This window comes from Orcinus orca, chromosome 6 (genome assembly GCF_937001465.1).
Source record: "Orcinus orca chromosome 6, mOrcOrc1.1, whole genome shotgun sequence".
Taxonomy (NCBI): Eukaryota; Metazoa; Chordata; class Mammalia; order Artiodactyla; family Delphinidae; genus Orcinus; species Orcinus orca.
This window is the reverse complement of record NC_064564.1, coordinates 14,672,987-14,700,552: the sequence shown is the minus strand read 5'-3', so window position 1 is coordinate 14,700,552 and position 27,566 is coordinate 14,672,987. Positions and strand designations below refer to the sequence as shown.

At 38.3% G+C, this 27,566-nt stretch overlaps 2 protein-coding genes across 8 annotated transcripts in view; one reads left to right on the top strand and one right to left on the bottom strand.

Annotated features, from left to right (window-relative positions):
- INTS9 (integrator complex subunit 9) overlaps positions 1-5,223 on the bottom strand; it is a 111,902-nt gene extending 106,679 nt beyond the window's left edge. Inside the window, exon 1 of one of the 2 annotated variants that reach the window (XM_033429841.2) lies at positions 4,942-5,223. In XM_033429841.2, coding sequence (XP_033285732.1) covers positions 4,942-4,950 — 9 coding nt within the window. In that variant the 5' untranslated portion in view covers positions 4,951-5,223. The remainder of the gene's footprint in view (positions 1-4,941) is intronic. The other variant, XM_004270711.3, reaches the window with a different exon arrangement.
- Positions 5,224-5,453: 230 nt separating this feature from the next.
- HMBOX1 (homeobox containing 1) overlaps positions 5,454-27,566 on the top strand; it is a 176,637-nt gene continuing 154,524 nt past the window's right edge. For 3 of the 6 annotated variants that reach the window (XM_033429849.2, XM_012533332.3, XM_033429848.2), the window contains exon 1: positions 5,458-5,747. The gene's annotated coding sequence lies outside the window, so the exon portion shown is untranslated. Of the gene's footprint in view, positions 5,748-27,566 lie in introns of all 6 variants that reach the window. The other 3 variants (XM_033429851.2, XM_004270713.3, XM_012533333.3) reach the window with 2 other exon arrangements.

The window sequence follows — 27,566 nt, the reverse complement described above, 5'->3', positions numbered from 1 at the left end:
AATTGCGAGTGTTTGTACTTTACAGCGAGAAATTTTCTGTTCCCGATCCAAAGCCTAAGAAGCCAAAAGGATTCTGCAAGTCTGAAAACTGCAGGAAGAATTCATCGCACTCAGATCCAAGGTGAGGATTAACCACACCCCTTTCTAATGATTTGTTAAATTGACCTTGGAGCAGGATTTGCCCCTTTCAAGCCAATATTTTCTTTATAATCTACAATTCCACTTGGTGCTTTACTTGTCCTCCACTGGAAGCGGCCCATGGATCCACTGCTTTGCTCCATCTGTTCTCCTAAGAGACATGGTGAGTTAAGTTTGAGCCTCCCCACCACTCCCCAAAGCCAGTAGTAATGAAACAGCATTTTCATAGAGGAGCATAGACCACCAAAGAATATACCTCAAGGCCTTCTTGAGGCTTTAAATTTGTAAATAAAACTACAGCATATAATTTCCTCCATCAAATTCAAAAAGTATAACGTAACAAGCGTTTAAGTGACCTTTCTTTCAGACCTTTAACAAGTGGGCCACAAGAACTGCAGAGAGCCCTGGATTCTGAGGCAATCAGGCTCATTCACTAAGGATTGTCATTCAACTTCTTTTTTTTTTTTTTTTTGTGGTACTCGGGCCTCTCACTGCTGTGGCCTCTCCCGCTGCGGCTCCGTACACGCAGGCTCAGCGGCCATGGCTCACGGGCCCAGCCGCTCAGCGGCATGGGGGATCTTCCCCGACTGGGGCATGAACCCGTGTCTCCTGCGTGTCCCCTGCAACGGCAGGCGGACTCTCAACCACTGCGCCACCAGGGAAGCCCCTGTCATTCATCTTAAAGGCACATTCAAATTTGTGCCTCAGCAAAATTACAAATAATTCCCTGTCATCGATCTTTGGGGTCAAATGTAATAGTTAGAATGGAAAGTATTAAACTTTTGAATGCCAAAGGTATACTGTGGTTGTATAATAAAATCTTTGTTGACTGAATAAACTAGAAGATTCTCTCCATCACTGGAACTATCTATAGGAAGTATGACACACGACGCATTCTTGAACTGCTTATCATTTTATTCACTTTAACCTTCATCTATTTTAACGACTAAATTCCTGGCCATAATGTTTCAAATTCAATTTCTGTCAATGTATTCGGTATTTTTTTTTTTTTTGTCTCATGGTCTTTTGTTAAAGACCCAGGTGAATTCTAGTTTCTACCCTTTGATGAATTTGGCCATCAGGGTGCACCCAATCAGGCTCAATCTATACTAAAAGCAGAACATGCTCTAAAATGTGCTAATTTAGAGAACACGTTTCTAATTTTCCTGTTCCTTTCAAAATTATTCTGATTAATTGAAGGTGCCAATTAATTTTCCTTAGTTAAATAAAGCTGCCTGATATTATAGACAGTCATTAAAATCCTTTGAGCTGGTATCTCTCTAAGAAGGAGCTATCCAAGGATTACATTATATTGGCATCCAGTGTCTTCCTTTGGGTGTGTGAAAAGCCACCAAGACAGTGATGGGTAAGGTTAGAGAACTATAAATGGCATCACAGAGGCTAAATTGGGTAGTATAGACACCAACCTGGGCACTCAACTAGTATGCTCTGATATGGAGCCCTTTAGATGATCAAGGAAGTCCCCAGAGTTTAGTTTTTTACCAATAATCTTTCTTAAGATCTTAATTCAGCCAAACTCAGATTTAAAGCTATTTTAGAAAATATCCTTGAATGAACTTTCTCTCAGTCTGCACTTTGGCTTCGTTTCTGTGAGAGATAACCCAGCATGTGCTGGTCCCTGTGCAAAGCACCAGAGTCCCTGCCCTCATTAAGCAACAGACTCTGGAGGAAGGAATCTTGGGTTCAGATCCTGGGTCTACCACTCTTTTCATGTGTGTAACTTCAAGCCACTTCATCTCCTGAAGGCTCAGTTTTTCTTCCATAAAATGGGAACACTATCATCTAGATCAAAGGATAAAATGTGACACTAAATAGCAAGTACCTCCCTAGCACAACGCCTGGCACACAGTTAGTGCTCCATAAAAGGCAGCAATCATTCTTTTTCACTCCAATGGTTATTGCTTATTGTAATGTTTTGACTTCACCCCTTAATATTTTCTCAAGAATATTAACAGACCTTGACAATCTTTCAAGAATTATTTATTCAACTACTATTTAGTGGCATCACACAATGCGTCGGGCCCTGGGAATTCAAGAATCCACAAGATGGAGGACAGACATAAAACCAATAATTACAAGTGCCATAAAAAAGGAAGTGTGCCATGGAAGCACATAACAGGGGTACTTAATTCAAGGAAACCTTGAAGAAGTGCTATTTAAACAGAGATCTGAAATATATAAAGAAATATATAAGTCAGGCAAAAAAGAAGTGGAGGCAATGGAACAGATTTCAAGTCCCAGAGGCAAAAGAGTGGGGTGGGGGGCACTTCCCTGGTGGCACAGTGGCTAAGACCCCGCACTCCCAAAGCAGGGGGCCGGGGTTCGATCCCTGGCCAGGGAACTAGATCCCACATGCCACAACTAAAGATCCCACATGCTGCAACTAAGACCTGGTGCAGCCGAAATTAATTAATTAATTTTAAAAAAAGAGAGCAGGGGTAGTTCAAGGAACTGGAAGACGTGCAATATAATTGGAATGAGGAGATCAAGGGAGAGGAGGGCTGGAGAAGTTGGGAGGACCAGGTAAGTCAAGAATTGTTAAGACTTTATCCTAAGGGCAAAGGAAGCTACTGAGGGGTTTTAGGGAATGCTGCAATTTCAAGCAACTTCTGGGACACCGGGTAGAGAATGGATTGGAGGGTGTTGAGACTGAGTGCAGGGAGACCAGTTAGAAGGCCTTGTTGAAATCCAAGTGTCAAGTGAAAAGAGCCCGTACAAAGGGAGTATTAGTGGGACTGAAGAGACACAGACCAGTTCAAGAACTGCAGAATCAACAAGATGTGGTCATAGATTGTGCGTGGGATGGATATTTGGAGAAGCCATCATCTCCAAAACAAGAATGTGCTTGATAAAATGTATTTCTGTGTTTCATGATATAAATACAAAATATGGCTTACTACATATTTCTGATGCAGTACACAAAGTTAAAATTTTTAGGCCATAGAGGATTTATTCCAACTCTATGGGAGGCATGACACAAAAAAGAAGTCTAACTTACTGAGTGCTAATGTGCTAATGTTTTTGAAACTACTTTGCTGTGTTGAAAGATATTCTGCATTATAAATCATCAACTACCAAATGATTTTTAGTTATGTACTACGTGGATGACAAGTAAAGAGGGAGGGAATATAGACAATACTTCCTCTTCCTCTGAGGCATTTTATGGTTCTTAAAGGAAAAAAAGTGAGTTTCTACTTTTTTCCACGTTTTCACATCTTTAAATAACATAAGCAGGAGGAGTTCATAAGCAAACCAAAGTATATGTAAACTAAACCCTAACTCTCTGATACCCTCAGCAAATGAGTTGTTATGGAAAAAAACTGTTTCCCACTTGCCTGCCTTTGCACCAAGCACACCAATTGTGATTTATTTTTTATTGAGGAAACATGGTATGTGTTTCAACCATTCTGGTGCCAAGTTCTGTTGCTTCTATAAACTGAACCCTCTTCAAGAAGGTTCTAGCCTACTCACCCTTCTTATCAGTTAAAGAGTCACCTTTCCAAGGAACTGTCTCACACTCCCCATGCACCCTCATTATCCTCTCAATCCCCAAACCCTGAACATGAACACAGTGAATTATAACTTTTTCATTACCTTTGTATCTTCTTCATTAGATTGCATGCTTCTTTAGAGCAAGGGTGGTGACTTTCAATTCTGCATTTTTAAATGTTTCCTAAACTGACCCAGGAGCAAATTGTTACTCTCAAGGTTTACTGATCTGTGCCCTTCTCCTTACCTAAAACAGCTGTAGATAGAGACAGTTTTGGAGTTGAATTCACTTTTAATACTTTCTCTGACTTCTCAGAAAACAGCTGACACTGTGCAGAGTATATATGCCTGTAGCGTGTGTGTGTACGTACACGTGCACTTTGCAAAAGCATGCTCAAATAATTAAGAAAAGAAACCTTTTGTTTTTCTACAAAAACTACAGAAAGTAAAGCCTGACAACACTTGGCTGCAGGAACATGAATTTTAAAAGGTTGAGAAACAGCATCTCACACCTGTTTCTCTACTCTAATTATGCTATTACTAATCCCATACAGTTGGAGTAAACTAGTTAAATCTGTGTGCACAGAGTAAAATGGCTCAAAACAAAGGCCTGAGCAGCTTTCCTATAAGCCAAATGTTTGAGTTTTGTGATGCAAAGACTTTTCCAGGTATCCTGGCATGCTCCATCTAACCTTGGCTCACGCAGTCCCTTACAGCTCTAGACTGGAACGCCTTAACACTTCCTCGCAGCCCATCTTACACAGGGTTTAAGATTCAAATCCTCCAAGATCACACCCTGACCTCGTCCTTCTCTTAAAAGCAAGGGCAGTTAGGAGTCTATAACGGAAAATTTAATAAGAGATTACGCTCTGCCCAGTATTTTCTAAACTCTGTTCATATGTTAACCAAAGCCTTCTCAACAACCATAGGAAGAAACGCTAATCAAGTGCCAATCTCGTGGAAAGAAATTAACCCATTATAACACTCACGTGGCAGCTGAGAAACAAATCAGACCTGGTTCATTAAGCCCAATGTTAGTTTGTATGTGAAGAAAGGTGACAGAGTCAATCTCTTATCTAACCAAAGGGACCCGCCAAGGAATGAATAAGACCAGGCAGTTACGGGGGGTCGGGGGTGGGATTCAAACTCCTCAGCAACAAACAGTAGCTTTCCTTAGTCCACCCCACTTTCTAGTCCCTAACTGACACCCCTCCTCCGCGACGGTTCCCTTCCCAAGGTGGAAACGACGAAGTCCAAAAGGATATGCCCTCTGACCTAGGAGCGGAGACTCACCAGTTTCATATTGGACTTTTGGCTGTTCAATACCAGTCACTCCACACCTCAGACCCAGAAAGCGTCTTCCGGTTCAATCTCCGCCACCGGCCAGCCGAGAGCATCGCGGGACATGCAGTCTTTCTTCCCTACGCCCCCCCCCGCTGCATCATGGGAAATGTAGTAATCTCTCCGTGCATCATGGGAACTGTGGTCGTCTTTCCTTTTCCTCCCTTTCCTCTCAGAATACCTCCTTCCGTCAGCTCAAATTCATCCCGGCCGCCAATTCATCCTCCCTCTCCACCCCAGCATGATATCATGTCCCCCTTCTGGGCCCGGGATCCATGGTATTCTGGGATGTGTAGTCCCTACGGCTTTGGCGCCCCTTTCCCCTCCTCCCTGTGGGAAGGCGGATGGGCGCGGTACTTGCCGGGAGCTGTAGTTCCCTGGGGCCTCCGGACGCCCGGTCCGGCGCCTTTACTCAAGGGAGGCAGGAACTACAACTCCCAGGGCCGCTAGGCGGCAGCAGGTGGGAGCGGGGCTGTTGATATCAATATGGCGGTTGTCAGCCAGACAAAGACAGTCAGTCTGATGTGATTGAGACAAGGGAGGTTTTCAGGGGGAGACTGGGAGATAGGGGCCTCCCCTCCCCCTTCTCCTCTTCCTGCGCCGTCCTCAACCCCTCCCCAGTCCCCTCCCGACGGGCGCCCCACGCGGAAGACACCCCTCCCCCTCCCGCTTTCCCCTCCTCCCTACCTCAGCCCTTCGTACCGGGACGTTGGGGAGGGGGCTGTGCCGGGCTGAGAGAACTCAGCAAGGATTCTGAGGTGAGTCGAGCGGTTTGGAAGCCGCACTACCTCAAGTCTCTTTCCTCACTTCTTTCTCTTCACTTTTTGTTTTTTTGGAGGGGTTTGGGGGAGAAAGTGAGTGGGCTGGGGATGGGTCTCTTAAGCGGCCCGACTGAGTGGAGGGAGGAAGCGGGGGGCTTCCGACGGGGGCGACCCGGACGCAGGGTCTGGGGTGGGGCAGTTTGTGGGGGCGGTAATGGAAAGGCGTCGGTTGCTCCCCAACTCTTTCCTCCTGGTTGTCTCCCCGATGGGCGGAAGGTTTGAATCCTGGAGGTGGGGTCTCTTGTTTGGAGTTTGGGAAACTGTGAGGGGAATTTGAGGTGTGTGGGTTTGTTTGGGGTGCAGAACTGTGTTTGAAACTGGGTGACGTGTACTTGGGTGATGTGTTCGCCTTGAATAAATGACTCCGGAGAGGAAGTTCGAGAGCCGGAGTCGGAGCTTTTAGCTGGGCCTGGGCGGAGAGGCGTGCGCGAGGTGCGGGTCCTGAACCTCTGGGCTGGCGACGCGGCGCAGGGTGGCCGCGGTGAGCGACTCGTTTGTGTCCCATCGCCCGCTCACACTCCTCCCCGCCTCCCGGGACGCATCTCCACCCCGAACTCCGGGCAGGAGCCCTGGAGAGATGCGGGTGTGTGGAGATGGCTTTTTGCATACTGAAGTCGGCAGATAGGTGGGAAAGGAAAAGTGTTCTTAATATTTTATTCCGGAACCGTGTTTTGGTTACACTGTTGGGGCTACTTTGAAAGGAGTCCTCCACCCACCCTCACCCCAAAACAGTAGGTGGAGGGATCTCTCTGTGGTCTTCGCGTTCAATAGATTAAACAGTACTTAAGATTCGGGGGCCTGGGGGTGGGGCTTCGGGAGTGCTGCCATGTGTACGCGCCTCTGTGTGTCTACTGAAGACACAGAATGACTGTTGTGTATCCTGAGATAGGGCGACTTATTTTCGTAGTATAGGAAGAACTGTTGGAAATTGTTGGAGGTGCGGGGGGAGTAGCGGAAAGGCGCTGCTTGTATTTTTCTTCTACCCCACCCTGTTCTGTCTCGCATTTGTCTGAAAGCTGGTATGGACGAGAGAGGAAACACTGGGTGAGTGAAGAGGAGAATGCAGTTGGCATTAAAGATACTGTACTATGGAAAGTTGAATGGTGGTATAGAGTGGTTGCTGTTTTAATGTACCCTGGAGTTTTAAAAAACCGTACGTATCATGTAGGAGAGAGTGATGTGACTAGTTCATTTCTCTGGGATCCTGCAGGTATAGAAACCTCTGTCTTCTCTCCCTGCCTGCCCGCCCGCCCGCCCGCCTGCCCGCCTGCCTGTCTGCCTGTCTGCCTTCCTTCCCTCCTTCTTTCCTTTCTTTCTTGGCGTGGTACATTTCTCTTCCTGGATGGACATGCTGCCTCCTGTGCATGTTTATTTAGTTTGTGCTACGTGGTTGTGCTTTTACTGGTTTTGTTGTAAAATGCATCATTCGATGAAAAGGACCTGCATTTGTTTTTATTTTGCATTTCTTCCACAGGTAATTATCACATCAAGATCGCAGTGCTTTGCATTAAACTTATTTTAAAATTGCAGAACTAAGATAGATCTAGTTGAATTATGTGTATAAGTCAAGTTTGGCAAATTTGAATTCTGATTTTTTTTTTCTTCCGAGTTTCAATTGGAGTTATAAAGGAAAGAGGATTGCAACATCTCTTGTTTCTCACAGTCTTTAATATTTAAAAACATTACACCAGGAGATTTAAGATAATATAATTTGTACTTCTTTCGGTCTGAAATATAAGTTTTTCAATAACCATTCTTTTGTCACAGATTTTTAGTGTAATGGACTTTTAAATAACTAAAGGATTTGGCATAATTTCTCTTTTGACTGCTGAGAATTTAATGTATTTACATATTTAATGTATTTACATATCCAAACTTATCAATTCTTGAACCTATCAGTAAAGGACCTTAGATACCATAAAAACTGAAAGTCACATAGTGTGTAATTTTATGGTATGTTTTATACCTTTGATTTGAAATTTCTGCAGTTGGTCATTCACACAGATAAGCTGTCTATAAACATGAGGTAGCATATATATTTAGATTGACCTGAATAGAAAAAAAAATTGATGTGTATTCTAAATCTCAAATTTAGAACATACAATATGTTGATATAAAGTTGAGGTTTCAGTTTGCTATAGACTAGGATTTCCAGAATTATTTGTTTTAACCTTCTATTTTAGCCTGAAATGTTACTTTGCAAAAACTGGAGAAAAATCCTGTGTAACTACATAATAGAGTGTTTTTCTGCTGAAAGATATTCTATTAGACATAGTGTTTTAAAATGTTCAATAATTATTTTAGAAATAAAAAAACTAAAATGTTTGTTAAGAGTTGGAAAAATATTAAAATATAAGAAGATTTTCTCTTCCACCCACCCTCACCTCAGATTTTCTTTTTGTTTGTTTTCCTCTACGGAAATGCAAAGTTACTTACTGGGAAAGGCGTTCATTAAACTTTTTCTGACTAGTGGTTTTGTTGAAACCAGATATATTCCTTGTATTCGATGGGGTGGGGTGCTTCTGTTGCATTTTAGGCACCGAGCATTAAAATGTTGTAAAGCCTTTACTGCAGGTTAAAGCATAATACGTTCTCAGCATGTGGAAGTCATATGGTTTACGAAAAAAGTAGAAAATCAGGGCATTGGTGCCTGTCAAGCTTAAAATTTCATCCCGTAACTGTGAAAGACATATTTATTTAATGTGACTGCTTCTAAAAATGTTGCCTGTATGATGGGAGGTTGAAAATCCAAACTGTTTTTAACCAATCTGTTGCTAGTGTACTGCATACTGTGAATACTGTGGTTGCAAACGTGCATCAAGGAGCCTTTAGGGGTCAGCTTTATATTGAATGTCTTTAGTGAGGCTTCATTTTTCACTGCTGTATGAATAGATTTCAGTCTTTTTAGCACAAATCCTTAGTGGAAGCGTCACTAATAGAAACTTAATAGCTCAGTATTGGTAAGTTATAAATATATTTCAACAAACCTTTCATTGTTTCATCATTTAAAAAGATAGAAGTGACCAATTTATGGCAATATTTGTGGCAAGTATTGATTGGTATGGCATTGCTTGTTTCAGAAGAAGTTAAACACATGGGGAGTATTTATGCTTAATTTGTTCATTTTGGATCTTTTGTTTGTTATATTGATAATAAGTCCATTCCACTTTTAATGTTTCAGATAGCTTCCATGTTTCCTGTAAAACCATGTTTGCTTTTTCGATTCATTTCTTTGCAGCTCTTCTATTATTTTTGTATGCAGATCTTTAAACTTGACTTATTTCTCTTGGGAATTAGAAATTTATCCTAGGGTGTCATTTTTCGTAAATGAAAGTTGGTATACTCCTCAACTTTTAAAAAATGTTAACATTTATAGGTAAACTTAAAAATGCTCAGTGAAAATAGGTTGGGTTTGTTTTGTGTACCTGCTTTATTTAGGTTTTTTTGGCTTCCAGAATTAATTTTACAGCTCCCTTTGCTGTATGGTTAGATTATTTTCTTAACTGTTGGCTTTTACTTCTCAGTTTAGAACTTTATGAAAAAAAGTTGTTTATGAGTGGAAATCACAGCTTGTCTAAAGTGTCATGTATGTACATTCACATATGCACTCACATATATAAAGCACCTTTATGTTTGTTTTTGTATGATAGTGGTGTATATCTATCAGGCATGCAACCCATAAAAAAGGAATCTGAACCACAAATAATAGGAGGCTCTAAAAAACGGCTCAAGCTAGAAACCAGAGTAAGCACCACCACGTTGTCCACGTTATAGAAGCTATGGAGATTTTCAGTATCACTGCAAACCATGATTTTAGCAGATTCTGCCAAAATCTGTTTCTCTCAAAAAGAAAGCTAGTGGTATTGAAATTTTTCTGAAAATAATATTAAGTAATATGTGATTAAATTCCTAGGTGCAACTTCCCCTCCCCACCCCCTACCCCCCAGGTGACTTACTGGTCTTAGGTCCCATCCTAAGTAAAGAGTATAGATTTTCTGAGAGATAATGTGATGTAAAACTCATAGAGCCTATTTAAATATAACCCAGTGCTTTAGATAACTTGTTTTTCTTGATCTTAGATGAGACAAATTGGAAATTTACTATACATTGTTTTGGACACTTTCCAAGAGCATTTAGTTACTGGAAGGCCCTGGCGTTAGCATAGTTTTACCCTTACAGTGGTAACAAGGTTGAAGTTGCAGTAAGTTTTTCCAGTGGTTATTATAATCCTAATGTAGTAATTTACAGATCCTTGACTTGGGCTATAAGGATAGTGGGGTTTTTTTGTTTGTTTACATTTACAGACAGAAGGGGAAAAAAGAACCTAGTCGATTTAACTTTGAAGTAATGAGTTTTACTTTTTTTGAATCTTAAAAGAGGTGTCTACACACCTCTTCCTATAAGTGGTAAAATGATTCTAATCCATTTAAAGGACATTTAGGTTTTTCTTAAATTTAAAGTGCTGATTATAAGAACGTTTACTAAATTTCACAGATTCTCTGTAGCTTCTCTGTCCATGTTATGTTCAGTGATGGTCTGTGTGTCATTTACTGAAAATATTTAATAGCTGTCTTTACTGTATGCATATTAAACAATTAGTGTGGAGTTGCCAAGTGGCAGTAATTGTAAGTTATTTAGTCACATTTTTCAGAGAGGAGAAAGTCAAATACTGTGGCTCTTGCTGATATGAGGATGATTTAATACTAAACCTTTCTGCTTTTGATAAAGTAATAGTATGATTAAAATGAGAAGCTGTTGGCTTGGGCCTAGTCAGTGAAGCCTTGGAATCATCCTCACTCTCCCTTTTCTAATCATAAGTTGATTTTATATCCTCTGTATATATCTATTCAATTATTTTCATTCTATTGCTATTCCCTTAATTGAGGCCTTCATCATTTCTGTCTTTCCTCGTCAGTCTATTAACTAATTTTGAGGTTTCAGTTTTTTTCCTTAGTAGTTATTCACTCCTACCTGATCTTGCTAAAATAAAATGTGAATTTGAATATTGGTCTTCCTTTGCTTATAATCCTTCATTGGCTGCTTAGCCTTTCAGATAAATCCAAACTATCATTCCACCTGTGTCCAAATCTTGGCTCTGCCACTTACTAGCTATGTGACCTTAGACAAATGATTTAATCTGTCTGTGCCTTCGTTTTCTCATCTGTTGAAAGGGAATAAATACTCCTTATTTCATAGGATTATTGTGAGCCCTTAGAATGATGTTGAGTCCTTAGACTGCTCTTGGCATATCGTAAATGTTAACTATATAATTACCATGTTATACCAGATAGTTTATGTTCTGGTTCCTGCCTTATAATTTATCATTACCAATCCCAGACCCTATGCCTTAGCCATGCCAAAGTGCTGGTAGGCCAAACAAGCCTCTTTAGTATAGATAAGGAGGGTTGGGTGTTAATCTGTGAGAGTTGCAGTTGTTAGTAATGTCTTCAAAAGTAAAGAATTGTGAACTTTAAAGTATATTGCTATGTGAAGAATGCTTCCATATTCTCTGGCTTCTATTTTTTTCTCCCAAAGTAAAAAGTAATATTAGTTAAATTACTGCCTAATTCAGGCTACAATTTTAAAATTCACTTTTCTAGCCCCGTTAATACATTCTTATGTTTGTAACCTAGATTTCCCCTTGTTAATCTGACTTTTCTTATCTTCTCAGTAACTTCATTGAAGACCTATTAACTTTGTGTAGCTTCTTTCACTTTTCCCCCCCACAAATCTGAATCCTTGTTCCATTTCAGGTAATGTGTTTTCTTTACATTGCTATTGGAACAATTGCATAGTTGCATTGTATGATCTGGAAGCCACTTTAGACAGACATCAGTTTTATTTACACGCTGATGTTTATACTTGAGGTTGGGTGGCCTGACCGCTTCAGTTGATTTTCCAAAGTGGTAGATGATATACATATGCTGATTTACATCTGTGTCGCATTCCTCTCAAGGAGGAGAAAGAGTGCCCTGTTTTTACCAAACTGAGTCTCATAAGGATAAATGTTACCCAAAATGATTGTGTAGAGGAAGCAGGATGATATCTAAGGTATCAGTTCAGACGTTAGAATGTAATTTTTGTAGGAGGCTATATTATGACTGTAGTTTGCAACCACTAATTTAGCCAGCATTTGCCTTCATGAAACATAATTGTTCACTGTGGGGAACTTGAAAGTAGCTATTCTGAATATTATCTTTATTTGGTTGAAAATCCATTTTCTGGAGTCAAAGATAGCCTGTGTTTAGTTTTACGTTGTAGCTGTTTAGAACCATTAGGGACAAGAATAGTTGCTGTTCACTTTGTTGTGTGAGGAAGACCTCTTTGAAAAGATGGCATGATCTTATTTGGAATACTGTGTCATGCTCTTCAAAAAACTCATATTCCTTCAAACGTGGAAGTTCTAAGGTTAAATATAAATTTCTTTTGAGATTTTTTCCCCTCAGAAAAAGTTTTTTCCTTTAAATAAAGTATAATAGTTAAAAAATATATATACTGATTGCATTTTAATGCAACCCAGGCATCAACCGACCTGATTATCTTCCGTAAAACAAGATATTGTTAATGGCCACAAGTGATTGGTTACTTCTAATCTTATGTTCCTTAGTGGTTACTTCTAATCTTATGTTCCTTAGTCAACAGCATATCAATTAGGTGCCTTTACTCTGTTATTGACTGTGAAAGTTTGTGTGTATTACCTGGTTAGGTCTCAGTTTTCCAGTCTACTAAACAGGGTATTTAGGTTAATTTTTTTATATTTGTGGTATTTTTGTTATTAATTAAACTAAAAATTGTTTATTTACTTTTTTAAAATATTTTTTTATTGTGGTAAAAGTCACATAATATAAAACATACTATTTTAACCATATTTAACTTTACAGTTCAGTGGCACCAAGTACATTCACATTGTTGTGTAACTCTTACCGTCATCCATCTCCCAAATTTTTCACCTTCCTAAACTGAAACTCTGTCTCCTTTAAACACTAACTCCCCATTCCTCCTCCCCACACCCCGGCCCTGGCATCTACCAATGTACATTCTGACTCTATGAATTTGACTATTCTAGGTACCTCGTATAAGTGGAATCTTTAAATAATTATGGATTCACAGGCAGTTGCAAAAATAGTAGAGAGGGCCCTGTACCTTTCACTCAGTTTCCCCTAATGGTTACATCTTACATAACTTTAGTGCAATATTAAACCCAGGAAATTGGCATTGGTACTATGTGTATGTATAGTTCTTTGCCATTTTATCACATGTGGATTCTGTAACCACCACCACAATCAAGATACAGAACTCTTATCACCCCAGAGATTAAATAATTCCTCTTATTCGTAAATTCTGTTGTTTTGTCAGCATAAGGAGAAAGATACCAATTTTGGGGTCAGTAACGTCACTCTTTTGCCTTTTGTAGTTTGGAAATTCTTTTGGCACATCTTGAAAGTTTTTAAATTAATTAATTAATTAATTTTTGGCTGCACTGGGTCTTTGTTGCTTCGCGTGGGCTTTCTCTAGTTGTGATGAGTGGGGGCTACTCTTCGTTGCGGTGCGTGGGCTTCTCATTGCGGTGGTTTCTCTTGTTGCGGAGCACGGGCTCTAGGCGCATGGGCTTCAGTAGTTGTGGCATGTGGGCTCAGTAGTTGTGGATCGCAGGCTCTAGAGTGCAGGCTCAGTAGTTGTGGTGCACGGGCTTAGTTGCTCTGCGACATGTGGGATCTTTGCGGACCAGGGATCGAACCCATGTCCCCTGCATTGGCAGGCGGATTCTTAACCACTGTGCCACCAGGGAGGCTGATCTTGAAAGTTTTTATGGAAAATTCCAATTAAGCTTTCTTATGAGAATTTAAAAATTGGCAAGCTTTACTTAATTGAAAATTTACAATATTAGTATCTATTAAACATTTTAGTAAAAAGTTAACAATAATATTAAAAATGTCTGTAAATCGAATGTGTATGATTTAAATGAATTCAAGGCTTAAATGATATATTTCTTGCCAGAGAGGATGTATGCTAGAATCTGTATTAGATAAACAAAATTATTGTTATTGTGGCGTTAGTTTGGTCTTTGACAGTGTTGAAGCAAACTTGTTGGATTAATTTATTGTGAACTCATGTTACGGTTTTTGGGATTTGTTATATGGGAATACTCTTCAAAGAAAGTCAGTTCAAAGACTGTTTTCAGAGAAAATATCTTTAGAAGAAAAAAAATGGTAAAGATACTATTGTTAGTCCAGGTACAAGAAAGGACCATCAGTCAGGTTAAAGGCTAGTTACAGGGCTGGCCTTTGCCTCCTCTTTATCAGCTGCTATGAGTTATAAAGCCTGTCTTCAAAGATGAGGCTATTAATCCAACGTACTACTGATTATTACAGACCTCAAACAACAAAGGTCTGCTTTAAGTAGGCTTACAAAATATTTTCAAATATATTAACAGAAAAGATATGTCATGTGGTTTTTGTCTCTTCTGGGTTTGAGACAGTTTTTTTGTCAACACTGATAATTTGCTTTGAAAACATCAATTAAATTTTAATTTGTTTCATTGATAAGAATATGGTAAATATTGGTGGTTCTTCCTGATAAGTAAAATTCATATTTAGAGAACTTGCTGGCTATCTGAAATTTCACTTTCTTCCTGGTACAATTTTTTTTCTCTTTGGATTTATCTGTTGCCAGCTTTTTGTTTATCTCGGTGTACATTCTAAAAAAAATAGTGCTTTAATCAGGAGTTGTTTGGCTTCAAGGAGAGGTTGTTGTAGGGATCTAGCTCTTTTCTGTTGATAAAGAACAACTAGACCTTGTGCAAATGGGAGAATTGTCAGGATCTGAGAAGCTAGTCTCTCTGCCTCTCATTCTGGGGATATATGGTTTCTTGTCTTGCCTTCTCTTTACAGGTCTGCTTCATCTACGTTTCCCACTTCTCCCTTCCACTTCTATTTGCCTTGCTATAGTTTTTCTTGGTTTCTGCTTCTCCATAACTTTGACTTGCACGTGGATTTGGTTTGCCATATTGCTGACTTGAACTGATCTTTCCTTCAGCTAAAGCTTACCTCCTGATGGTGACAGTGTGTTTCTTTTAGTTCAGTTGGCGAGAGAGAAATCTGAATGCATTGCATGACCATGAGTTAGATGTGTGTTCCTATTCCATGACCTTGGTGAGTAGGATGCAGGAGGAAGTCACCTTTCATATAAGGCTAATGCCTTTGGGTGCTCTACATGAGGAGGATTCTTTTCTAGGGATTGAACAGGGCATTCAGTTAAATATGTCAAGTCTAGCAGTGCATGTGTAGGTACTCTGGGATACAAAGGTGAATTGAATGTCATCCTTCAAGGATCAAATAATTTTCAGGAAATGGCAGAAGTCTCCCAGTATAATTTAGTGTTAGCTTTTTATGTTAGCCACCTCAGGCCAACCAGAACGATGACACAGTAGGACTACAGAACTAGCCAGGATTAAGGAAAGAGAACCAGAGGGAACACTAGAGACATGGCTTCAGATTCTACAATCTGAATCACAGATCTGCTAAAGCATGAAAGTACCTAGAAGCCCTTCTTTCAAGATCCTAGTTGCTGCTATCATGAAGCATCCCTGTTGAATAAAGAGGCTCTGTTTTCAGTTCCACGTCATATCAATAGACAGCTTTTTGGCCACCATTTGTCCCACCGTTGGGGTCAAAAGACATCTTAGAAGAACTCACTCCTTCACAATTCCAGAAACTGGAGCATTCTCACAGACCCTGTCTGCATAGTGATTAGAAAATATCTTCCATCCTTGATAGGCTTTTGCGGTAAATCAGGACAAAGACAGGACATTTGCGCCTCTTTACTTTAGGGGCAATAAACAGGAATTCAGATGCTGAGTCTGTAACAGTGAGCATCTTCTTTAACACAGATCTGGTAACATAACAATTGACATATTGAATACTGGAGAGAGTGTGGTGAAAAGGAACCCTTCTTCACTGTTGGTGGGAATTGAAAACACTATGGAAAACAGTATGGAGGTTCCTCCAAAAACTAAAACTAGAGTTGCCATATGATCCAGCAATCCCACTCCTGGGCGTATATGCAGAGAAAACTCTACTTTGAAAAGATGCATGCACCGCAGTGTTCATAGCAGCACTATTTACAGTAGCCAAGACGTGGAAACAACCTAAATGTCCATTGACAGATGAATGGATAAAGATGTGGCATGTGTGTGTATATATATATATATATATATATATATATCACAATGGAATATTACTCAGCCATAAAAAAGAATGAAATAATGCCATTTGCAGCAACTGATGGACCTAGAGATTATCATACTACGTGAAGTAAGTCATACAGAGAAAGACAAATGTCATATAATATCACTTCTATGTGGAATCTAAAATATGATACAAACGAACTTATTTACAAAACAGAAACATACCCACAGACATAGAAAGCAAACTTATAGTTACCAAAGGGGGAAGGGGAGGGGGAGGGATAAATTAGGAGTTCGGCATTAGCAGATACAAACTACTGTATATAAAATAGATAAACAAGGTCCCACTGTATAGCATAGGGAACGATATTCAATATCCTGTAATGAAAAAGAATATACTGAATCACTTTGCTGTACACCAGAAACTAACACAACATTGTAAATCAACTACACTTCAATAAAAAGGTAAAAGACATATTGGGTCAGTCCAGTGTCCAGTCAACACCATATTTTATTTTTAACAGAAAATCTAGGGACTTCCCTGGTGGTCCAGTGGGTAAGACTCCATGCTCCCAATGCAGGGGGTCTGGGTTCAATCCCTGGTCGGGGAGCTAGATCCTGCATGCATGCCACAACTAAGAGTCCACATGTCGCAACTAGAGATCCTGTGTGCTGCAACTAAGACCCAACACAGCCAAAAATAAATAAATAAATAAGATTAAAAAAAGAAAAGAAAAGAAAATCTATGATGTCAGGGAAAAGAACTAGAGCTCCCCCACCCAATGTCAGTATTGAAGTTGATATGGATTTCAGGGCTAATAACTCCAGAACCAAGTCTTGATTATGTTACCAAACCAGGACTGAAATTTTAGAAATAAACACAAGTCAAGCATAGGCAGTGAAAGAACCTAGAAGATCTGAGTCAATACAAAGCCACAGGAGAGAAACAGTTGGGGAGTGTTTACTTTTAACACTTAGGCTGCAGCAGAGGAAGGAAGGCAGTGCAACTTTTGTTCAAAAGAATTGCCTGGAAAGAGTATTAAAATTTTAGTTTGCTGAGCTCCACTACCAGGTTCCTAAAATCTTAGATGGGCCTAGGAGTATGCGTCCTTTATAAACATACTAGATAACTCTAATAATGTGGTTCTCAGAACATTTGAAAAATGCATGGACAAGCATAGTACCTACTGAGAACCTTCTACGTGTTTGGTTCTGTGGTAGAGTGCTTGGTAATCTTAAATACCTGTTTGAAACTCGAAATGTTTTCTCCCCAACATTTGTCTGCATTATGTTAAACATTGCATATCCATCCTCTATAACTGTTTATATCACTAAATTGTGCCATGGGATATGCTCTGCTTAAGCAAGACTGTTTTTCTAGATGTTATACTTAATGGTTAGTAAGATCGTATGGAAAAACCCGAACGGGCTTTTTGGCCAACCCAATATTATGCCCAAACATCGAGTCTTTTCTGGTTATATCATCAGTTCATTTTCTTAAACTTTTATATTTTCACATTCCAGCTCTTAAGGCAGTCTTCCCTTCTTTTTTTTTCCCCAATAAATTCTCTCCTATTCTAGTTTTCTGGATCCATTAAGCAAGATTTTTTCATAGTATGCCATTTTGAAACTTTGCCCTCACAAATTTAATTACATACTTTTTGGGGGTCTGTCATCAGTCTTCTCAGAGTCTTAATTAATCCTAGAATATTGAGCTGGTTGAGGAAATGGACTTAGGAGCCAGACTGTTCAGGTGCACATCTGACCTCCACAACTTACTCTGTAACTTTATTAAACCTTGCTGTGTCTCAGTTTCTCCATCTGTAAATTGGAGATAAATGTAAGTACCCATATCATAGGATTGTTGTGAGCATATCAGGCAATATTGTAAAGTGCTTAGGAGAGTGGTTGGCACAGATTAAGGCACACCTTATTATTAGTTGGCTCTGCCTTTGTGTCTAAGGTATTTACTCCTCTTCTGTAAATAGAATTTTCATATGTTGGAAGTAATCCCTTCCTAGCTAACTTATTTTTTGTTTGTTGATTTGTTTTTCTCAATTAATCCTTTTGTAGGCCTTAGTTGCATTTGACACAAATGCCTATTTCCTTTTAGTTAAAATTCCTTCTATCCAGGTCTTCTTCCTTCTGTCATCTTTTTCCTTTCTTGTTAAAATTTACCTCTGGTCTTAGAGTTCCTACATTTAAAACCTTTAAATCACCCGTTTAGTGTACTTTCCTTTTCGTACCTCTCTCCCTCCTCCCCCATCTAATTTATCAGCAATGTTCTGCTGATTCTTGCGCCATCATGTCTCTTAGATCATTCTCTTCCTTTTTACATTTGTAGTTGCCATCCTCATCACTTCTTGCTGAGATGATTGCAGCAGTAAAACTGGCCTTCCTGCCTTTTCCCTGCTCTATTCCATGGTGCACAGTACTGTTAGAATAATTTTCATCAAACACTTTTCATCAAGTCATTCAAGAAGTACCTTAGTTCGAATTGTGTTATATTTCAGTTTTTTATCTTTGTGCTTTTTTTTTTTTTTAAGGTTTTCTAACATTTTTTTCCCTCCCTTACCAGCATTCTATCTTCTTAGATGTTTTCTGTATGACATTCAGGTAAATTACCTTTCTTCCTGCTGTATGTTTTCAGCCTTTATTTCTTGGTATTTGCTACTTTCTCCATTTAATATGTTGGTATAGCCTTATCTTTCCAGTAAAAATGTTCTTCATAAAACCCATTTAAAGCCTTCTCTCTCTGAGGAGACATTTTCCAGTGAACCTTGTCACACTTGGACCAGTCATTTTCTCCGTATATGAGCTGCACTTATATACTCAGTTACTAGTTTATATAATTTTTTGTATTTACTTGTATGTCACATTTTAAATATTTTAGTTTTCATTTCATGTGTATGAATTGGGTTCCTAGTTGAAGTGTAAAGCCCTTGTGTCTCCTATGGGCTTATCCTTCTCTGAATTCTTTTCTCTCCCCCTTTAATTTTCATAGTTCGTTTACTATGTCTCATTCATCCAACCAGTATTGATTACATATCATGTAAGACCTAGGCCTAGACTTTAGGAAGCTCACAGTTTGGTTTTGATAGGATCAGAAGGAGGACTCAATCCTGAGTTACAGATCTCAGTACTATATCTGAGTTATTCTTGATTCAGTAATTTCTCTGACCCACCCTTAAAAATAGTAATTAGCACTCAATAGATTGCTGAGTCTAAGTTCCTGACAAATATTTTTGCTATAGAATGCTGGTAGTAATGACAGTAGTTCAGAATGGTCAGAGTAGATGATAGGTAGGAATTTTAGGTTCACTGTCTTCTGAGGATAAGCTCAGGTTTTTCCTCTTTTATTTTACCAGAACAGTGGGAGATCTAGGGACTTAAAAATTGCAATTATGAAGTTATTATATAGAAAAGAATCTAAGCAATGGAAAAGTATGTATAAAATAACAAGTGTAGCTTCCCCCTCTTCTTCCCAACACATTCTACCTTGGTTCCTGTCTATTGGTCATAACAAACCTTCCTAAACCATAGTAGTTTAAAACAGCAATAATCATTTTATTATCCTCTTTCAGGGTTCTGGGAGTTGCCTCAGTTAACTGGTTCTCACGTGGGCTCTCTCGTCTGGAGTGTTAAGTGGTTCTCATGTGGGCTCTCTCGTCTGGAGTTATGTGAAGGCTAGATCACCCATGTGTCTGATGCCCAAGTTGGGAGAACTCACACAACTGAAGGCTGAGATATAGCTTCTTAGGCACCTCTCTCAGTCTCTGTGATCTCTCCAGTATGGTGGCTTCAGGATAGTTGGATTTCTTACATGGTACCCCAGGGCTGGCTCCAAAGGCAGGTGTCCCAAAAAAGAAAGAAAGCTAAGCATATCACTTTTTATGACCTAGCTTTGGAAACCACACATTGTTACTTATCCAGGCAGTCATGCTGGTCTGCCCAAGTTCAAGAGCTGGGAACACAGACAGACTCTACCTCTTGATAGGGGGAGTGACAACATTCTAGAATAATATGTATGAAGGAAATATTGTTGTGGCAATTATGGAAAATATAAAACATCAGGGATAAATGCTGTTAATAATTTGTTTTACTGTTAAATCATTTTCTTTGTATGTACAAATCATATTTCCAACTGTCTACTTACATGATTTTATCATACTCCAACTTTTTTTTTTTAATGTCATTAGGTAACTTTGCTATATTTGACACGGACATATGTTATCCCATTACGTGACAAAATAAATATTTAATATTCTAAGAGGTAAAACAACTTATTTGATAGATGTTAGAGTTACTGTTTTTTAAAAATTTTTATTTTATATTGGAGTATAGTTAACCAACTTATTTTTTATTTAACAACATATAATGTTGTCATTACCTTATTTTTTTTGAACATCATAAATTAGTGAATCATAATTTGCCATAACGACTCATCTAATAGTAGACATTTAAGCTTTTTGGAGTTTATGCGTAGGAACCTCTCTTGTCTGGTAGTGGATAGGCCTGCAGTAAATGTTGCAATAATAGGACTACATAGTCAAGAGATAATAAGCTTTTTCCTCATGCTGCTCTTCCAACCATTTGGAAATTGTTTCTTATATTTCTTTTTTTCCCTTTGCTGCTGCTGCCTCCTTTTCCTCTCCCTGGTCTGACTAATTCAGTAATTCTGTGCTTCTGTCTTGATCTCAGAAAAGATGTGGAAGAAATGGGACTATCATCATATATAAAGTAAAGCTATCTTATTTGGTACTTTACCAATTCAAGGATTGTTTTTCTTTCTTTCTGCTAAGTATAGAGAAGCCATTAATTTCACCTAGTAGTTGATCAATTAATCAAAAAAATTGGCTATAGTAAAAATCATTAAAAGCTGATTACTTAAACATTTCACTTTAATGAAAAAATATAAATATACATGTATTTATCAGTCATTTGATATAGGGTGGTGGGTCTCCATTGGGATGATTTTACCCCCTGGGGATATTTAGCAGTGTTTGGAGACACTTTTGATTGTCAGATCTGGGCGGGGGTGCTGCTGTTGCCATCAAGTGGGTGGTAGAGAAACCACTGGTAGGATGGCTGCTAAGCATCTTTCAGTTCTCAGGACAGTGTTGCTTTCCACCCCCACCTGCAGACAATGAATTCTCTAGTCCAAAATGTCCATAGTGCTGGGGTCAAGGAACCTTTATCTACGGCCAAGATCTTTTCTGTATGCGTGAATTCACAGACTGGCACTCTGCATCAGATTTTCATGCATAAACCATACCCATAATGTATTATTTATGATTTCAAGTTTTGATTTCTTTTAAATGGAGGTAGACCTTAAAGACACTTATTATATAATCTGTGAGTCAAATCTTAATATTTTATTATTTTCCCCACGTCTACAGTAGTCTCACGCCCACCCAATTCAACAGCATTTCTTTTTTAAAGTAAATCATTTATTATACCAAAATATCCCATCTTTTTTTTAACCTAATATTTACAGAAACAATTCTTCATACTCATATTTTGTTAGTTTAGATAAGATATAATTAAATTCCACAGTTGCAATAACAACTGATGTAAACGGTGAGGGAGCAAACCAACCTACTCTTGGTTGGCACACAGAGGAGTATATGAGATATTAGCCTTTAGTATCCCATGTCAGTTTGTTTTAGAAGGGGAATCTAGAAGGTGTTGGTTGATTGTGATGGTTAAGTGTAGGTTGGCTAAGAGCTTCTATACGAGCAATAAGAAACTGAAGAATCTTTTTGTTTATCAAAAAGAATTGTTTTCAAAGTAAGTTCACTGAAAACTAATTCTTAAACAGGCCAAAAAAACCCCCCCAAACCAAAACAAAACCACACATATACACAGCAAAAGTAGACAAACCAAAAAACCTATGAGCATAATATAACGTTATATTACAATTGTGTTTGTTATGCCCCAAATTGGTTGGATTTATAAGGACGTGATGAGGAGAGCTGGAAGAGGCGATACCAGTAGTAGCCTTTGAAAGAGAATAATGGTCTTCACTCTTGATTTATATGCTTTAGTGGTAGGATTTCAGTGATCTTTGGTATTTGGGATAATCAGGAAGCCTCTTCTATTTAGAAGTTATTAAATTATTTTGCTGGGTTGCAGTCCCTCTCGTGAAATAATATCTAATCATATTTTTTTGTGCTTCAAAGACCAGCTGGCATTATTCTGTTTAACAGATCTCTGTTTTAAGCAGGCTAACTTCCATGATTGTCTTCTGTCTTCCTAGATTACCTTCATCTGGACCTTTGCATATTAAGCCCCATCAGCCAGTCTCTTGCCTTTTAGTAAAACACTTCTTATACTTCTTTAAAATACTTGAGCTCAGTATCTCAATTTTACTAGTTAATTACAGACTTGATTCTAATATATTTCTGATCTTTGCATTACTAGCACTTTTTTCAGTTTTGATTATATGGATTTTCAGAATATATGCATAATTTTGGTTACATGAACTTGTGCAAGCTGACTCATTGCCTAATAAAAATGGTGTTATTTAGGGCTTCCCTGGTGGCACAGTGGTTGAGAGTCCACCTGCCGATGCAGGGGACACGGGTTCGTGCCGCGGTCCGGGAAGATCTCACATGCCGCAGAGCGGCTGGGCCCATGAGCCATGGCCGCTGGGCCTGCTCATCCGGAGCCTGTGCTCCACGGCGGGAGAGGCCACAACAGTGAGAGGCCCGCGTACCGCAAAAAAAAAAAAAAAAAAAAAAAAATGGTGTTATTTAGAATTTAATCAGAGAAATCCAGAAACTGGCATTTTAGATACCCTAATGAATTATCTAGTCACCAGTACCCAGTGGGAAATATAGCCTGAATAGATGGTTAATCTCAGAGCTAGAGGATTAAATTGAATTAGCATAGGATTGTTAAAGTTGTTAATTACTATTTCTGTAGTTGTTGGGGGGAAATGTTAGGTATTCTTTCCTGCACTTTCTGCTAATGGTGGTGATTTCTTTATGGAGAAAAACTTGTAAGAGAAGGATAAGAGATTACTTAAAGCAGCGTAACTGAGCTTAACTCTTAGTTAATGAGATTTTTAAAAATTATCAGTTTCTTCCCCTCAAGTTTATATAAAAACAAAATTCATCGTATAAATATGTTTTGTATATTTATGTATTGTCTTACAAGACACTTATAAAATACATTACATTTATAAAGTACTCAATATCTAAGCATTTTTTAACTTTGCATATCCATCTCCTCTCCCTTTTCAAGCATAATGAGATTCTTAGGAAAAACTTCTTGAAAATGATAGTTTTGAATGGATTACCAAACTAATAATTCCAAACTGATGAAGATAGTAAATTTTTTTTTTTTTTTGCGGTACGCGGGCCTCTCACTGTTGTGGCCTGTCCCGTTGCGGAGCATAGGCTCCGGACGCGCAGGCTCAGCGGCCATGGCTCACGGGCCCAGCTGCTCCGCGGCATGTGGGATCTTCCCGGACCAGGGTACAAACCCGTGTCCCCTGCATCAGCAGGCGGACTCTCAACCACTGCGCCACCAGGGAAGCCCAATATAGTAAATTTTAAGTCAAATATGTTATAAGTTATCAGAATTATTTGGAAAGTAATTAAATGGGATTTGGGGGGGGAAATTAATTTCTTTTAAATGAAAGATTATTTTCCAAATGAACCATACACATAGGGTTCAATTTAGAAGAGGCATAGTAAACATTTTAGGACAATTTATTCCATGTGTGTGGTGATGATGTCTTGCATTGTTGGTACTTGTATCAATAAGCTGTAATGTAGAATTCTTGAAAGGAAGGGACCAGAAATAATCTGGTTTATCATTTGTGTCCAATAAGGAAATGAATAAAAATGTTCTCCTCTAAAGTCTTATTGCCAAGGTAGAACTCAGGTCACTTATTTCCTTGTTTCACACTCTCTCCGTAGTTCTACCTGTTATCAAAGACAATAAACTTTCTAATTCACTTTGCTCAAATTATGCAAATTTGTGATGGGCACTTAGGGGATTTGAATAACTTCCTTTTTATATATAGATGGGTCTAGATTTTTAACAGTAATTCAGTTTATCTCTCTTTTGTTTTCATTATTACCTCATTGTATAGTATCCATTATCTAAACAGTCTCGTCCAGGTAGTATAAAAATGATTTGTTCAGTCATTGATTTGTTTTATGCCTCTGCATTTGACTGTGTTGTCTTAGGAAGCCTTCAGGCTGCTCAACTTCACTCTGGGATCTTAGGTATAGCTACTGTTCTACTTTTGTCTTGAGTCTTCCAACCATTTGCTGACCCTTACATTATGAAGCTCTTCTCCTAGAGATCTCTTAAGTAGTGTATGTAGTCATTATATTGCCTGATTTAATAATTTGATACACATTTGGGGCATCATGTTATATTGACCTAATTTGTAGATATTAGTTTATATTGATTTAAGTAGCATTTTTGCGTTAATTTACAAATGAGCATAGAAACATGTTTCTGGTTTAGTTTGTACTTTAATTTTAAAATGATTTATAGAACCTTTCCTAGAACCATAATTTATCGAAGTTCAAAGACTAGGTTTGTTATTTTTTTTAATTCAAGCCTTTTTTATTTGAGGGAAAGGGAAGAAAGTGTACATTTATTAAGTATATATAGTTTGAAGATTTTTGGTTTTTAATTATAAACTCGAAAATATATTGATAAAAACACAAAAATACATGAACATCTATTAAAATCTGGGTTACACAGAAGGCCTTAAAATTTGGCATCGATAAATATACCACCAGAGTTGTTGGAGCATTTCAAAGCATGTTTACAAAAGAAATTTGAGATCATGTTGAGTTTGACCTACACTGATAGGTATGATGGCCAATTGTAAGATAGTGGAAAAGTGGTACACACTGAAAAAGTCTAAACATTAAGTTTCCAATCATTGGCTGACTGATTGTTATGGAAAATGCAGTAAAAATGAATGGCTGGAAATGGAAAAAAATAACCTAAGCAATATAGGATACAAGTCCAAATATTTTATTATCAGATTCAGCAGATATATTGTTTTGTGAAATTGCTGTTAAAGTTTCTAAACACATATTCTTAACTTCTGTAATTACCTAGTTATGGACGGTCTCAGACAGTTAACAGTACACATAGATTGGTATTGGTCTGCAGACCACATTTTGAGAAGGACTGTTCTAGAATATACAAGTATTACAAATACTGTGTACTAGAAGTCATTCCTAGACTAGGAAGCTGTCTTTTACAGGAAGTACTGCTCCTGCAAACAATACACAGGGGCCTCACCCTACACTGCCAAGTGGCCTGCTGTGAAGACCAAAAAATGGGAAATGGGAATTTAAAAATTTTTTATTGAGGTATGGTTTACGTAGCATAAAATTCCCTTGTATTAAGTGTATATAATGACTTTTAGTAAATTTGCCAACTTATACAAAACATCACCTGAAAACAGGTAATTAAACAAAACCTTGTAAACAGATGTTCATAGCAGCATTATTCATAGTAGACAAAAGTAGAAACAGCCCAAATGTCTATCAGTTGATAAATGGATACACAAATTTTTAGAACATTTTCATCACCTCAGATCTTTCATGCTCTTTTGTACTTAATTCCCATTAGTATCCCCATCCCCAGTCAAGCACTAATCTATTTTTTGTGACTATAGATTTGCCTTTTCTGGACATTTCATGGAGATGTAATCATACAGTATATAGTCTTTTGTGTCTGGTCTCTTTGATTTACCATAATATTTTTTATGTTGATCCATATTGTAGCATGTATCAGTATTTTGTTCCTTTTTATTACTGAATAATATTTCATTGTATAGAAATAATAGTTTGTTTATTCACCAACTGGTGAATATTTGGGTTTTTTCCAGATTGGAGGATATTATGAATAATGCTTATGTGAATATTTGCATGCAACTTGTGTGAACGTGTTTTCATTTCTCTTGTTTGGCTTTTTAAGAAACTGCCAAGCTGTTTTACAGCCCCACAAACAATGTACTAGGGTTGCAGTTTCTTCACATCCTTGTCAGCACTTGTTATTTTCTTTTTGATTATAGCCATTCTTCTGGAAGTGAAGTATTATCTCATTGTGGTGCTAATTTGCTAATGACACTGAACATCTTTTCATGTGCTTTTGGCTCTTTCATATATCTTCTTTTGTGAAATATTTATTCAGGTATTTTGCCTATTTTATAATTAGGATGTTTGTCTTCCTATTGAGTTGAAAGAGTTCTTTTTGTGTTTTAGATACACATCTTTTATGAGATATATGATTTTCAGATGTTTTCTTCTAATCTTTGGCTTTTTTCTTTTCTTTCTCTTATTGATGTGTTTTGAAATGAGAGTCTTTCAATTCTTGGTAAAATTGTCCCTTATTTTAAAGAATCACAGGACTCATGAAATAGGAGATCAATGGCAGGGTCTGTTCTTCAGCCCAGTTTCAGAAAGTACTTACATAATGCTGGAATTTGCTTGCTGAATGATGCTAAATAACTCAGTCACTATTTCAAACCAGATCTCCTGGTAATGTGTGTTCGGGGAGCTGTTTTGCCAACATAACATTGACATAAACATCACCTTTTGTTGTAATTCCTCAAGTAGTCAGGTTTCTTAGTTGGAGCAACAAACACTGACTCTGGCTATTTAAACTAAAAGTAAATTTATAAAATGGATGTTAGGAAGCTCTCAGCATTTCTAGGAAGACTAGAGAACCAGGCTTGTACAAGGGGAAGAGCTGTTGCGGGCTGTTCCCTGGCAGGAACCACAGCCAGGACCACACCACAGGTCTGGTCTGGTTGTGACAGCATTATTGTTGCTTCCTTACTACTGCTGGCACTAGACCAGTGATGCTGCTGCTTGACTTTTGTTGCTGCCCTGAAACTTAATCTTGCTACAATGGTCTTCTCTACTTAAGAATGTTCTTTCTGGGGACTTCCCTGGTGGTCCAGTGGTTAAGACTTCGCTTTCCAGTGCAGGGGGTGCGGGTTCAATCCCTGGTCGGGGAGCTAAGATCCCACATGCCTCGTGGCCAAAAAATCAAAACATAAAACAGAAACAATATTGTAATAAATCCAATAAAGACTTTAAAAATGCTCTACATCAAAAACAAAACAAAACAACAAAAACAAAGAATGTTTTCTGGTTGTTTGTGACACAAATTCCCAATTCAAAGTTTGAGGCAGGTACCTCTGCCAATGCTCTATTTCTAAAGGAAGCTGGCAAATGAATATTTGGCATTTTCAAGCTTCTTAATAAGAGATAAATCCTACATCTCATTAGTGTTTAAAGTCTGAAGTGTTTAAATACTGAAGTATTTTGCATCTAAAAAGAAAAAGAAAAAAGCTCCCTCCAACCTCACTTTCTCATCTAGATTCTGCTGTATATCTCTTCTGTCCTCTACAGGCAATATGGACTATAGGCAGTTTTCACCTCCATTTCCTGACCTTTTATGGACTCCTTAATCCACTAAAATCTGGTGTACACTGTTACTAATCCTCAAAACTCTTTTTTGCAGTGTAACTAATATTCATGGACAAATTTCAGTCTTCCAGTTTGATATCTCAACAG